The sequence below is a fragment of the Oncorhynchus mykiss genome, chromosome 19 (assembly GCF_057628025.1).
Source record: "Oncorhynchus mykiss isolate SJ-2025 chromosome 19, ASM5762802v1, whole genome shotgun sequence".
Classification (NCBI taxonomy): domain Eukaryota; kingdom Metazoa; phylum Chordata; class Actinopteri; order Salmoniformes; family Salmonidae; genus Oncorhynchus; species Oncorhynchus mykiss.
In genome coordinates, this window is record NC_143040.1 from 74,538,639 (window position 1) to 74,549,164 (window position 10,526).

Genomic DNA, 10,526 nt, shown 5'->3' on the forward strand with positions numbered 1-10,526 from the left:
CAGCGACAGAATTCAGAACATGGGCCGTTCTTACAGTATTCTCCCTGTACACCAAGTCAGAACAGTAGGATAAATAACGGGGGCATATAAGCAGACAATGAAAGCTCTTACAATATTTGTTCATTACATTTCTCTAAAACAGGCTATAGGCTACATGTGCACCACCAAGTCACCACCACCAACTAGGTGAAATTAAGAGGTGAAAAGGGACTAAAATGATTAGTGTGAGGCACATGGGCTACTAACAGCTTACAACACAACATACACTTGATATCAGTTTCTTAGCTACAGTATATATATCTCCCTGGCATATTACATCATTTATGCAGCAGCACACAAGGCATATTGTGGACTCACCTTGTTGTGCTGTGCTCACTTCCTTCCAAACCACTCATTGTTAAATTTGCAATTTCCAAATTGTTGTGTAATGTTTATGTCCAATGAGCACCGATATGTCTATAATTTATCTTCATTATTTCTCTTCATATGACAAGGATTGAAAAGGATTTGCCAGTAGAGTGTAGATTTTGAAAATATGTTGACCTTTTATCTGTGGCCAATGACCTTGAGCCTTCTTGGATGGGAATTTTTAATGTAACTATGGTAGCACCCAAAAGGCTACAATTTTCTAAGTCTACCCGACTTCCCAGTGACGTAGTGTCCCCATGAGTGACAGAACACTGAGCCAATCATGGCGCAACGCTCCTTATTTTCCACTGGATGCCCCACCACCACAGAAAGCACTGAGCTAAGCTGAAACACCTACATTTTGGAGCTGCATTACTCAAGAAAACAAAAAAAAGAGACCCTGTTTGTATGTGGCTTAATTAACTTAATGATGTATGTTCTTACATTGTTTGCAAACTGATGTGACATGTATTAATGCCAAAATAACATGCAAAACAGGCAAGCACCCCCCCCCAAAAAACTATTCCCACTTGCTCTGAATGACAGGTTGCCACTGCTTGTGAGGCTGCCTCTAATCTGACTCACCGTCCCCCCCCCATCTCCCAACCCTACCTCCTTCCCTCCGATAAGGAAAGGGGACAGTCTTCCAGCTGATGGCCAGTCTGAGGGGAGGGGGGAGGGGGGGCAGCGGTGAGACTGCCTCTCATCTGACTCACCGTCCCCCCCATCTCCCAACCCTCCCTCCCTCCGCTGAGAAAAGGGGACCGTCTTCCAGCTGATGGCCAGTCTGAGGGGAGGGGAGGGCAGCGGTGAGACTGCCTCTCATCTGACTCACCATCCCCCCATCTCCCAACCCTCCCTCCCTCCGCTTAGAAAAGGGGACCGTCTTCCAGCTGATGGCCAGTCTGAGGGGAGGGGAGGGCAGCGGTGAGGCTGCCTCTCATCTGACTCACCATCCCCCCATCTCCCAACCCTCCCTCCCTCCGCTGAGAAAAGGGGACCGTCTTCCAGCTGATGGCGAAACTCAAGTCGCACTGCATTATTTCTGCCTCATGCATCAATTCATGTCCTATAACCAGAGAAGTTGAAATATTCCTCGATAGTAAAAAAGACAAGCAGCAAATAACGCAAGCTTATCGAAACAAGCATTTTATGGCTCATAAAATTGTTGAACAAAGTGTTGACAAACAACTTAATTAAAAATGAAAAAAGCTCTTTGCTGTATGTATTGAGTCTCTCTCTAGTCATATATATATTTTTTTTTAAGAAAACTAACAATCAACTTTGCTGTGTGTTCGAGGCTTCTTTCTATTGATGCGAGGAAACTGCTGTCACAGTGATCTGACCTCTGATTTGCTCTCTGGGTAGGTGGAGTTCTACCTTCAGACACATGAAATGGTTCAACATGGAAACACTTTGCCTTCTGCTAAATCAGGTGTAGCTACCGTCAAAAACAAAACAGGAAGGAAAGGCTTTATCATTTTTTTTTTTTTTTTTTACAGAAACACACAATATGTATGTGGACAAAAGTATGTGGACACCCCTTCAAATGAGTGGATCCAGATAATTCATCCATTTCAGCCACACCCGTTGCTGACATGTGTATTACATTGAGCACAGCCAAGCAATCTCCATAGACAAACATTGGCAGTAGAATGGCCTGTAGTGACTTTCAACATGGCACCATCATACTGTACGATGCCACCTTCCAACAAGTCAGTTCATCAAATTTCTGCCCTGCTAGAGCTGTCCAGTCCACTGTAAGTGCTATTATTGTGAAGTGGAAATGTCTAGGAGAAACAACGGTTCAGAAACAAAATGGTAGGCCGCACAAGCTCACAGAACGGGGACTGCAGAATGCTGAAGTGTGTAGCGTGTAAAAAATTATCTGTCCTTGGTTGCAACACTCACTACCGAGTTCCAAACTGCCTCTGGAAGCAACACTCACTACCGAGTTCCAAACTGCCTCTGGAAGCAACACTCACTACCGAGTTCCAAACTGCCTCTGGAAGCAACACTCACTACCGAGTTCCAAACTGCCTCTGGAAGCAACACTCACTACCAAGTTCCAAACTGTCTCTGGAAGCAACACTCACTACCAAGTTCCAAACTGCCTCTGGACGCAACACTCACTACCGAGTTCCAAACTGCCTCTGGAAGCAACACTCACTGCCGAGTTCCAAACTGCCTCTGGAAGCAACACTCACTGCCGAGTTCCAAACTGCCTCTGGAAGCAACATCAGCATAAGAACGGTTCATCGGGAAGCTTCATGAAATGGATTTGCATGGCCGAGCAGCCGCACACAAGCCTAAGATCACCATGAGCAATGCCAAATATCGGCTGGAGTGGTGTAAAGCTCGCCGCCATTGGACTCTGGAGCAGTGGAAACTTGTTCTCTGGAGTGAAGAATCACGCTTCACCATCTGGCAGTCCGACGGACGAATCTGGGTTTGGCGGATGCCAGAACACTACCTGCATGAATGCATAGTGCCAACTCTAAAGTTTGGTGGTCTGCGGCTGTTTTTCATGGTTCGGGCCCCTTAGTTCCAGGGAAGGGAAATCTTAACGCTGCAGCATACAATGACATTCAGCACACTGTAGAAGGCAGGTGTGTGTGCTGACATTTTGTGCTTCCAACTTTGTGGCAACAGTTTGGGGAAGGCCCTTCCATGTTTCAGCATGCCAATGCCCCCAAGCACAAAGCGAGGCCCATACAGAAATGGGGCGGCAGGGTAGCCTAGTGGTTAGAGCGTTGGACTAGTAACCGGAAGGCTGCGAGTTCAAACCCCCGAGCTGACAAGGTACAAATCTGTCGTTCTGCCCCTGAACAGGCAGTTAACCCACTGTTCCCAGGCCATCATTGAAAATAAGAATTTGTTCTTAACTGACTTGCCTGGTTAAATAAAGGTAAAAAAAAAAATTAAAAAAAATAAATGGTTTGTCGAGATCTGTATGGAAGAACTTGACGGGCCTGCACAGAGCCCTGACCTCAACCCCATCGAATACCTTGGGGATGAATTGGAACGCTGATTGCATGCCAGGCCTACATCAGCGCCCGACATCACTAATGCTCTTGTGGCTGAATGGAAGCAAGTCCCTGCAGCAATGTTCCAACATCTAGTAGAAAGCCATCCCAGAAGACTGGAGGCTGTTATAGCAGCAAAGAGGGGACCAACTCCATATTAAAGCTCATGATTTTATAATGATGATGTTCAACAAGCAGGTGTCCACATACTTTTGGCCATAAAGTATATTTGGTGATCGACGAGGAATGGCTTGGAGATGGACAGGTTGGTGATCACTATACCTTCTGTTATACTTTGATGTTTTCTTTCTTGGTCATGTGACATGAAATGATCTGTAGAAGACAGGTGTGCGTGCTGACAGCCACACTGATGAGAACACAAATGTTTGTTTTATTTATTATATAGTGTATAAATAATATGATTTTTTTGGGGGGGAGGCACTGTGACGTTTTAAATAAATGTCTTCATTTTTTCTCGACAGTGTGCAGGTCTCCATCTCCTCCTCCTCCACTTCTTATTAACTCCTATATACCTGGAACATACCTGGAACACACCTGGAACAGACACTATTCAGTAGTAAAGACCAAAGAGCGCAGCCTCTTATCATTCATTTTAATACACATTTCCTGTTGCTGCAGGATTATTTTCCTGTTGTAACAAACTGGTTCAAATTAAGACCCTGCACCAGTATACAGTAGGAAGGTTCAGTGTGGCTCTGTTGGTAGAGCGTTGTGGGGTCGATTCCCATATGAAAATGTACGCACTCACTGCTGTAGTGGCTCTGGATCAGAGAGTCTGTTAAATGACTCACTACTGTCGTGGCTCTGGATCAGAGAGTCTGTTAAATGACTCACTACTGTAGTGGCTTTGGCTCAGAGAGTCTGTTAAATGACTCACTACTGTAGTGGCTCTGGATCAGAGGGTCTGTTAAATGACTCACTACTGTAGTGGCTCTGGATCAGAGAGTCTGTTAAATGACTCACTACTGTAGTGGCTCTGGATCAGAGAGTCTGTTAAATGACTCACTACTGTAGTGGCTCTGGATCAGAGAGTCTGTTAAATGACTCACTACTGTAGTGGCTCTGGATCAGAGAGTCTGTTAAATGACTCACTACTGTAGTGGCTCTGGATCAGAGAGTCTGTTAAATGACTCACTACTGTAGTGGCTCTGGATCAGAGAGTCTGCTAAATGACTCACTACTGTAGTGGCTCTGGATCAGAGAGTCTGTTAAATGACTCACTACTGTAGTGGCTCTGGATCAGAGAGTCTGTTAAATGACTCACTACTGTAGTGGCTCTGGATCAGAGAGTCTGTTAAATGACTCACTACTATAGTGACTCTGGATCAGAGAGTCTGTTAAATGACTCACTACTGTAGTGGCTCTGGATCAGAGAGTCTGTTAAATGACTCACTACTGTAGTGGCTCTGGATCAGAGAGTCTGTTAAATGACTCACTACTGTAGTGACTATGGATAAGAGTCTGTTAAATGACTCACTACTGTAGTGACTATGGATAAGAGAGTCTGCTAAATTACAAATATGTTTACTGATTAAGCAGCTTAGGTATATGGTGGACAAATAATCACTTGGGCTTCTAAAATTCATCATAAAAGATACATTTTATTTATCCCAATTAGGACATGCTGTATCATGCTACTAATTATTATTTGATCTTGACCGTCAATCAAAGTCCTGGATAGGTACTTACACTGACTGTACAGAACATTAGGAACACCTTCCTAATATTGAGTTGCTCCCCCTTTTGCCCTCAGAACAGCCCTTAATTCATCAGGACATGGACTCTACAAGGTGTCTAAAGCGTTCCACAGGGATGCTGGTCCATGTTGACTCTACAAGGTGTTGAAAGTGTTCCACAGGGATGCTGGTCCATGTTGACTCTACAAGGTGTTGAAAGCGTTCCACAGGGATGCTGGTCCATGTTGACTCTACAAGGTGTTGAAAGTGTTCCACAGGGATGCTGGCCCATGTTGACTCTACAAGGTGTTGAAAGCGTTCCAATAGGATGCTGGCCCATGTTGACTCCAATGCGTTCCAGTTGTGTCAAGTTGGCTGGATGTCCTTTGGGTGGTGGACCGTTCTTGATACACACAGGAAACTGTTGAGCGTAAAAAAACCCAGCAGCGTTGCAGTTCTTGACACACTGGTGCTCCTGGTACCTACTACCATACCCCGTTCAAAGACACTTAAATATTTTGTCTTGTCCATTCACCCTCTGAATGCCACAGATACACAATCCATGTCTCAATTGTCTCAAGGTTTAAAAATCCTTCTTTAACCCGTCTCCTCCCCTTCATCTACACTGACTGAAGTGGATTTAGGTGACATCAATAACGAATTATAGCTTTCACCTGGATTCACCTGGTCAGTCTATATCATGGAAAGAGCAGGTGTTCCTAATGTTTTGTTCACTCAGTGTGTATATGTATATGTATATATATATGTATATGTATATATATATATATATGTGTATATATATATATAGGGTATATATTGGGTTGAACTCATTGCCTCACCTAATAAATAGTTAATTTCAGCTCCTTCACTCCTAGCAATACAATAAGCGACTGAACCAATATAATAACATATAATAACATAGTGAACTATAATATTGTGTTTTTTTTGCAATACTTTTGCCATGGCCCTATTTCCAATACAGTGCAATACTTTGTCTAGGCTGTGTAATTATTTTTCAAGCTGCCTCACACTACAGAAACAGTAGATCGGCCAGAACCGCCCAAAAGGACAGTTGCCAAACACAAGGTTACTCACTTTGCCTTTATATATAAACATGGTGCCATTTGAGACAACCTATCCTAAACCCTGGTTGTTAATTCCTCATCCTCCAGGCCACGAACAGCGAGACGGCCACTACAGCAGCCCCCAGAAGATAGTATCTCTCTCCTATTGCTCCCTCCTGCTTCAGTTCAGGAACAGCTCTAGCCTCCATCATGACCTCTGCCCCCATAGGCTCCAGTGGATGACGGTTCTCAGCCGAGGAAGAGCCGTTGACGGCTCTCTGAGATTGGCTGTTGTGGTTCTGAACTGGTAGGGGGGTTCCAGACACACCCACATCATTATTACCCAGCATACTCTGTGTTTGGTCATCTTGATTCCAGATAGATGGCTCCTCAGACATGTGGACTACAATACCCAGCATGCTCGGTGTCTGGCCGTCGTTGTTCTGGATGGACGCGTCCTCAGACACGTGAACAACATTGAACAGCACCTCCTGGTCCCCCAGGGAGCTCAGGCAGGGGGACTCGTAGGTGTCCTCTTGGGGCTCGTTATGGGACAGGGGTTCTATTATTTCCTCAGGAACTCCATTCTCCTGACATGGAAGAGGGGTGGAAGTAGTGACGGGGTCGGGGATCACAACAGGACTGTTCACATCAGCTGTAGCAAGTACAAGGTCTGACACAGACCTCTGTAGACGCGTTGAGTCTCCTGAGTATGGCTGGCTGTCCATGACTTCACTGCGGAGGACTTCAGGCTTGCTAAAGTTCACGTCATCCTCATTCATGGAGGTATCCGCTGGGGCCGTGGCGAAGTGCTGGCTCTGAGATGGCTCAGTGTGTTGCTCATCTTCAGTCACCTGCAGGAGAGATGTATTTTAGTTCCAAGCTTCAATGTTTTCACTATCTTCAGTTTCGGGCATATTTCAAAAAAAGTGTAGATGTGGTCAGATTTAATTTCATTAGCAACTTGAATTCAAAAAGAACCGAACACACCCAAAGCTGATTTGAAAGAGCTCGAGGCAAAACTGGAGAAACAGGAAAATCCAACACACACAGCGTCCTGGAGGAAGGTAGACTTATTTACCTGGGTTGGATCAGAGTCCTCTACAGCCTCCTGGTAGAAGGTAGGCTTATTTACCTGGGTTGGATCAGAGTCTACAGCCTCCTGGTGGAAGGTAGACTCATTTACCTGGGTTGGATCAGAGTTCTCTACAGCCTCCTGGTGGAAGGTAGACTTATTTACCTGGGTTGGATCAGAGTCTACAGCCTCCTGGTAGAAGGTAGACTTATTTACCTGGGTTGGATCAGTCTACAGCCTCCTGGTAGAAGGTAGGCTTATTTACCTGGGTTGGATCAGAGTCTACAGCCTCCTGGTAGAAGGTAGGCTTATTTACCTGGGTTGGATCAGTCTACAGCCTCCTGGTGGAAGGTAGACTTATTTACCTGTGTTGGATCAGAGTTCTCTACAGCCTCCTGGTGGAAGGTAGACTTATTTACCTGGGTTGGATCAGAGTTCTCTACAGCCTCCTGGTAGAAGGTAGGCTTATTTACCTGGGTTGGATCAGAGTCCTCTACAGCCTCCTGGTAGAAGGTAGACTTATTTACCTGGGTTGGATCAGTCTACAGCCTCCTGGTAGAAGGTAGACTTATTTACCTGGGTTGGATCAGAGTTCTCTACAGCCTCCTGGTAGAAGGTAGGCTTATTTACCTGGGTTGGATCAGAGTCCTCTACAGCCTCCTGGTAGAAGGTAGACTTATTTACCTGGGTTGGATCAGTCTACAGCCTCCTGGTAGAATGTAGACTTATTTACCTGGGTTGGATCAGAGTTCTCTACAGCCTCCTGGTAGAAGGTAGACTTATTTACCTGTGTAGGATCAGAGTTCTCCACCTCCTCCTGGTAGAAGGTAGGCTTATTTACCTGGGTTGGATCAGAGTCCTCTACAGCCTCCTGGTGGAAGGTAGGCACTTTGACTGTGTGTGGCGAGGTGTCCTGAACTGGCCGTCTCTCAGGGGACTGGAATGTGGCCAAGGCAGCAGGGGTGGGGGTGGATTCAGTTTGGGACAGGGCTAGCTGTGAGACAGGCAACGTGGGAGTGATTTCAGATACAACTGGGATTAGGTGTGAACCAGACAAGGTAGGAGTGGTTTCAGACAGGGCTATCTGTGTTGGAGCATCACTATGACACAAGTTGTCCTCCAGACTGACGGTTTCAATAGGACCAGGCTGGGATGAGGCTGGAGGTTCAGAGATCACTGTGGGCTCCTCCACTGAGACAAGAGACAGAGGGGCTGCCTGGGGCTCTGCCTGAGGGGCAGCAACAGGAGAAGGTGCTGCCTCTGAGGCTATTTCAGGGCTCACTGCTGCTTTGGGAGCATGTTCTGAAGAGGAGCCAGCCATGGGAGCCTTGGGAACTGATCTTGGGGGGGCTTCTGGCTGGGCAGCCACTACAGGAGGTGGCAAAACCTCTGGGGCTACTTCAGGAGGGAGTGAAGCCTCAGGTGGGGCAGCTACCTCCGGTGGGGCTGGCTGACCTGGGAGGACCAGAGAACCTGGCGACCCCTCAGAGCTGGTAGAAGGAATTGGTTGAACATGGGTCCTGACTGCGGTGGTAGCAGCAGCTGAAGGAGGGTAGGGATCTAAGGAGTGAGAGAAACACTAACAGATTGAGGCATATCACCATTCCTCACACATAATAAGCACCATGTTCTGTTTTGACATTTACTGTAATAGTGGAAGAACCCTTGGATTTGATTTTACAGTTCTGGGCAGCATTCAATTACATCAATTGTTGATTGAGCAATAGTACACACACAAAAATACATGTTCTCTGTCATCATATCCACAACGTTGAACTGAGTCACAACAGAGATCCTAGGTGTCCAGTTTTTTTTTTTAAATGCACTTGAAATAAAGTTTGATTTGTGTGTGACTTACTGTTCTGGTTGTGTTTGTTCCACTCTGCCCTCAGTTCATCAGCCAGATCCTGATGCTCCAACAGCTCCAGGGCTGACATCAACTCTTCTGGCCAGTTCATTCTCTTCTGTACATAGTCCAGCAGGAGTTGCATGGCTGCATAGTTACCAGAAAAGTCCTTCTTGGCCTGGATCTCCTCCTGAAAGTACAATGAATAATTGTTTAATTTAATAAATAAAAACATATCAGAAAATATAGTTCATATATTAATTTACCAGGTACATAATCTGGTTCAGATTATACATCAAATAAAGATTGTGATAATTGGATTGATAATCTGAATAGAATGTCCTAAATGACCAACAACATCCAGCCAAAAGCTAGTCACCCAGCCAAAAGCTACTCACCCAGCCACCCACCTTGCCAGAAGTTACCCACCCTGCCAGAAGCTACTCACACAGCAGCTACTCACCCAGCTACCCACCCAGCCAAAAGCTACTCACCCAGCCACCCACCTTGCCAGAAGTTACCCACCCTGCCAGAAGCTACTAGAAGCTACTCACACAGCCGCTACTCACCCAGCTACCCACCCAGCCAAAAGTTACTCACCCAGCAACTACCACCCAGCCAAAAGCTACCCACCCAGCCAAAAGCTATTCACCCAGCTACCCACCTTGCCAGAAGCTACCCACCCTGCCAGAAGCTATTCACCCAGCTACCCGCCCAGCCAGAAGCTACTCACCTTGTCAGAAGGTGTAAGGCAAGGGAGATTGGCCATGAGCTCTGTGGCTTTCACTCTGCTCACAAACACCCCCATTCTGCGCCGCAGGTGCAAAGACAGTTTATCACGGGTGAACGACGACATCGTGTGCTGTGGAGAGAGCAGGAGAGGAGACATGACCGTAGGCACAGTGGCTATGATGCATGATTATGCAGCCTTGCTCACGCTGTAAAACGAGCTATAACAATGCAGGGTTGTTACCTGGTCTCTCAAGACGGATATATTCTACCTCAGTACGGACCTCAAACGGATCCTATTGGCAGGTGTTGAACCCTGGGGAGAAAAAAAAAACAAAGTATGTCAGATTATGTAAGACTCATGTTGCAGCATCAGTACAAGCAACATAGTTTCTGTTTCATGTTCAGCAGTTAAGAGAATAGTCACTGCTGCTCTGTCTGATAATTGTTCAGGACAATGAAAGAGAGACGGGCCTAGTCTAGTAACTAATTAATGACCTCCAGACTCTGAGAGCTTAATATCACAAGCCAAGGAGCTTTAGTCTAGCTGAGGAAAAACTACTGTAGCACCCTATTCCCCCCTATGGGCCCTGGTCAAAAGTAGTGCCCTGTATGGTGTGTCATCTGAGACGCAGCCAAAGGACCTCCACTAGAACCAGGGAAAACACCCAGGCCTGTGTC

At 46.1% G+C, this 10,526-nt stretch overlaps 1 protein-coding gene across 1 annotated transcript; it reads right to left on the minus strand.

The window, feature by feature from the left end:
- Nucleotides 1–6,284: 6,284 nt before the first annotated feature.
- Nucleotides 6,285–10,146, minus strand: LOC100499614 (mitochondrial antiviral signaling protein). The gene is given in 6 exon segments (NM_001195181.1): nucleotides 6,285–6,785; nucleotides 6,880–7,049; nucleotides 8,112–8,830; nucleotides 9,129–9,306; nucleotides 9,850–9,978; nucleotides 10,090–10,146. Coding segments are annotated over 5 exon segments (1,215 nt in total). The 5' UTR covers nucleotides 9,973–9,978; nucleotides 10,090–10,146; the 3' UTR covers nucleotides 6,285–6,760.
- Nucleotides 10,147–10,526: the final 380 nt, after the last annotated feature.